Below are 3,992 nucleotides of genomic sequence, written 5' to 3' on the forward strand. Positions count from 1 at the left end.
TAAGGGTCGAATGTGTGGTCGGCTTTCAGAAGTCGAGGAGTGTCGATTATGACTTCCCCGAGAGTTTCGTCTGATAGATAAGTTTGTTTGTAGCTTGCTCATAAAACTATCATTAATTTATTTCTTATATTAATATTTTGTCTGATTATTTAAAGATATTGCTATTTAGTGTATTGATGTTATTTTTATTTGATAGTTATTTTAGTGCCATAAATTTTGCTTATTTATTTAGATAATCGTAAGTAGATAGATTTATTTTGTAAATACGATTCATTTATTAATTAAGATATTTCATTTACAATCAATTTAAAAAAAGTATTTATATTATATTATGCATATAAAGCGTAGTAAATAAAAATATATTACACAAAATCGTTAATAGTTTTATGGGCTCGCAATTTCCTAATAAAGTAAGAACTTACTATATTTTCTATAACTATGTGTACGTTATGGCCTATATTATCAAAATATATAGATAAATATTTAATCTGTTATTTATATAGACTTTTATTACATAATCCCTGATACCTACACAAAATATCACATCAAAATTCATTTTTTTTTAAATATTGGTACAATACAAAACAGGTTTACAATTGTCTCAGAATAAGTATATAATTACCATTGTTAAGATACAATTTCATGAGACGCGGCAGATAGCGTTACTTCGCTGTATCAATTTGTATGATACTGATACCGATACCGAAACAGATACAGATACCGATACAGTAATGGCAGTACAATTGCCGTACTTGGCGTTCTGTGAAATCGCACCTTTAGTGTCATAATCTTTAAATACTATCTATAGTTAAAAAAGTTATCTGAGTCTAAGTAAAAAGACATGACATAGCTACGGCACGAAAACCATCTTGAGATACTTTTGACGTTGACAGAAGGGCGCTAGTGAGCTGTTATTACTTTTTACCGAGTCAGGTAGTATCGGTCTATAGTGTTTTGGTAGATGATGTTAGTGCTACACACTACACAAAAGTAAGTAGCCTATGTGTTCCTTCATTCTATATCTATGCCAAATCTCATCCGTTCAGAAGTTTACACTTCAAACATCTATCTAAACGCATTTAAAACATTAAGATTATAATGAAATAACTGCGATTTGGTACTCATTGTAGCTGGCAGTATTTCTATAATTAATATAAAAATATCGTATATCAAAAAGTACCTTTGAACGTGGAAAATTGCCAAAAATAGAAGCAATAACCGGTGTTCGACTTCCATTATTTACCAGACGATCTGGGTCGTGAAAGCCGAGTTCCATTGTTGAAACACGAGAAATGAACCACCGCTTTGTCACTTATTCTTACTTAAATCCTTTGAAAGCTAACACGAAATGGATGGGCTTATTTTTCAATTACATTTTATACTAACTTTTCTGAGACTGTGTTCGGAATTTAAATAAAATCTAAAAGTAAACATAGGCTCTGTTACTCAGTGATGACGTATAGCTTTTTAATTGTGAAAGATTTTTAAAATTGGCCAAGTGGTTTTTAAGTTTTACATACTTATATATATCATACTTTTTTTACTAACAATTTTATACTACAACTAGCTGTTGCTCACGTCTTCGTCCCCGTGAATGTAAAAAGAAAAAATGCTTTATGTTACTCAATAATAAATTACCTTTGTAACGATGAAAGAATTTTTAAAATCGGCCAAGTAGTTTTTGAGTTATTTCAATAAATAAAATAATATAAATCTTTCCTCTTTATAACAGTATTATTTAGTGTTAAGATTATAAAGAGGAAAGAATAATATTAATCTATTTTTGTATGTATTTGTTTCACATTAAAACTACTAGGTCGATTTGAAGTCGATGTTCACCGTTAGAAAGGTATTTTAACTGGGGGTAACATGAGGAATATTTAAGAATTCTATTGTCAAAAGAATTTTCCAAAAATCATTTAAACAATTATCTTATCAAAGCATTTCACTTGGCAATTTAATTTGACCGTAAAACAGTTTGTCTAGTTACTTGTTTTGTTTGTCTTTAACTATCTTGTTTCAAACTTTTGGTAAAGCCAACCGTTTTCAATGTCAGACTCTAAGCCAGCTCTATAGATATAGATATAGATACGAGTAGATACTCGTATTACTGTTATTTTAGCCTTGAATAATTTTTACTACTCTTTAAAAATTCAACGGAAAAACGTTAAGGGTTCAAGATTCACAATTTAACTCAGACAATTTTTAACTGTTGATTAGTAGTTTAAAAAAGTATTTCTGTCATAAAGTTTATTTAAATTGATACATGGAATTTATCCTTCATGCTTTTGTGTACTTAATACTATTTTTTTTATTTTCCAGTCCCATACTAGGCGTCGCCACATTCACCTACGAGAAATACGACGACGGAACCGAAGTGCCCGTCTGCCTCACGCAAGCCGACACCTTCTGGTCCGCTCTGTTCTTTATTCTCATCATCGCCGTCTTCTTCATCATTCCACTCGGAGTTCTACTCGTTCTCTACAGTGTTATCGCTAAAAACCTCATGGAGAACCCTGTGATCATCGCCCAACACAGCAAGAACTCTAACAATGCTGGCAATGTACTGCGTTATAGGAAACAAGTCATTCTAATGTTGGGTACAGTTGTACTATCCTTCTTCGTATGTCTTCTACCATTTAAGGCTCTAACATTATGGATCATCGTATTCCCACCAGAGACAATAATGTCCTTAGGTATAGACGGTTATTATATACTTTTGTATTTTTGTAGAGTTATGCTGTATCTAAACTCGGCTATTAATCCAATATTATACAATTTGATGTCTTCTAAATTTAGGGAGGGTTTTGTAAAACTATTAAAGATAAATAAACTGATGAGATGTGGTAGGAATTTAAGAGAGAATATGCAGAGAAGAGACACATTCAATACAACCACTTCGACTGGATTTTCAAGCAGTCAGAATGCATCAGAATCTTTTTGGAGGAGATATAGTAATAGGGCGTCGTCACAAAAGTACTTTTTAAATAGAAGTAGTACTAAAACAAAAGAAGTTAAAGAGATATTCGATACTAAAGTGCAACAAGTGAAAGTGGGTGAAATAATAAACGTTGAGAACACAAGAAGGAACAGTATGACAATGATATCAGCTATGAATGAATTAAATGATAATTTAGGTGATATTATAAAATTCGAAGACAAAAAACGTAACAGTCTTAAATTTATAACAACTGTTAATGGAATAGTCGAGAATGGTAGAGATGTACAAGTCGATGTACACGAAAATCAAATCAACGATGAAAAAGAAATAACAGATACCAACAAACAGATACAGATATTGAATTTAGATATCAAGACCAATAGTGTTTATTCAGTAACTTTAGACGTGAGTGATACAAACGATGTTAAAAACAGATTCGTGTGTGTGCCATCGCAAGACAAAGAGAGTAAAAATATATTTGTATACGACTTTAAAAGTAATGAAAGTTTTGTCTGAAGAAAATAATTTTGTATAATATTAATTAAGTTGCATTTGATGCATCAAGAAAATACAGCATTTAAATAGTTTATACAGAAAATAGTTATGTATCGCATGTTCCTATATAATTTCAAAGCAGGATATATATTAGAGATAGCTCGTTAATGACCCAAAATAAGATATTAAGGGCCTGTCCCACCACTAGCTGATAAAGGCTCAGGTAGCTTAATAACGTCACTGTTAGATAAGCTTACGCAATCCAATATTTCCATCACGTATTTTAAACGTTGGATTGTTATCAGACAATTTACAATTTGGTGTGACAGGCCCTTATATTGTTTAAGTATATAAGTGTATAATATAAAAATAAAAAATAATAATGAAATAGACACTGCCTTTTTATGTGCTATGTTAAATATATGTTAATTTTCTATGATGTTGTTTTATTCAATCCTTACCCTTATCATGGAAAGAGGTATTTTAACGCCAGGCGAATGCCTTTCTACGAGTACATTGAGAATTTAAAAATAATGGAAAAAATGAACTCTTTTCA

At 31.0% G+C, this 3,992-nt stretch overlaps 1 protein-coding gene across 1 annotated transcript in view; it reads left to right on the forward strand.

Moving 5' to 3' along the window:
- The window catches only part of LOC106106511 (thyrotropin-releasing hormone receptor-like), a 62,405-nt gene extending 58,646 nt beyond the window's left edge, over positions 1-3,759 (forward strand). Inside the window, exon 4 of the mRNA XM_013287106.1 lies at positions 2,323-3,759. Within this exon, the coding sequence (XP_013142560.1) occupies positions 2,323-3,457 (1,135 nt within the window). The 3' untranslated portion in view covers positions 3,458-3,759. The remainder of the gene's footprint in view (positions 1-2,322) is intronic.
- The last annotated feature ends 233 nt before the right edge of the window (positions 3,760-3,992 follow it).

Source organism: Papilio polytes, unplaced genomic scaffold (genome assembly GCF_000836215.1).
Source record: "Papilio polytes unplaced genomic scaffold, Ppol_1.0 DF822178.1, whole genome shotgun sequence".
NCBI classification, from domain to species: Eukaryota; Metazoa; Arthropoda; class Insecta; order Lepidoptera; family Papilionidae; genus Papilio; species Papilio polytes.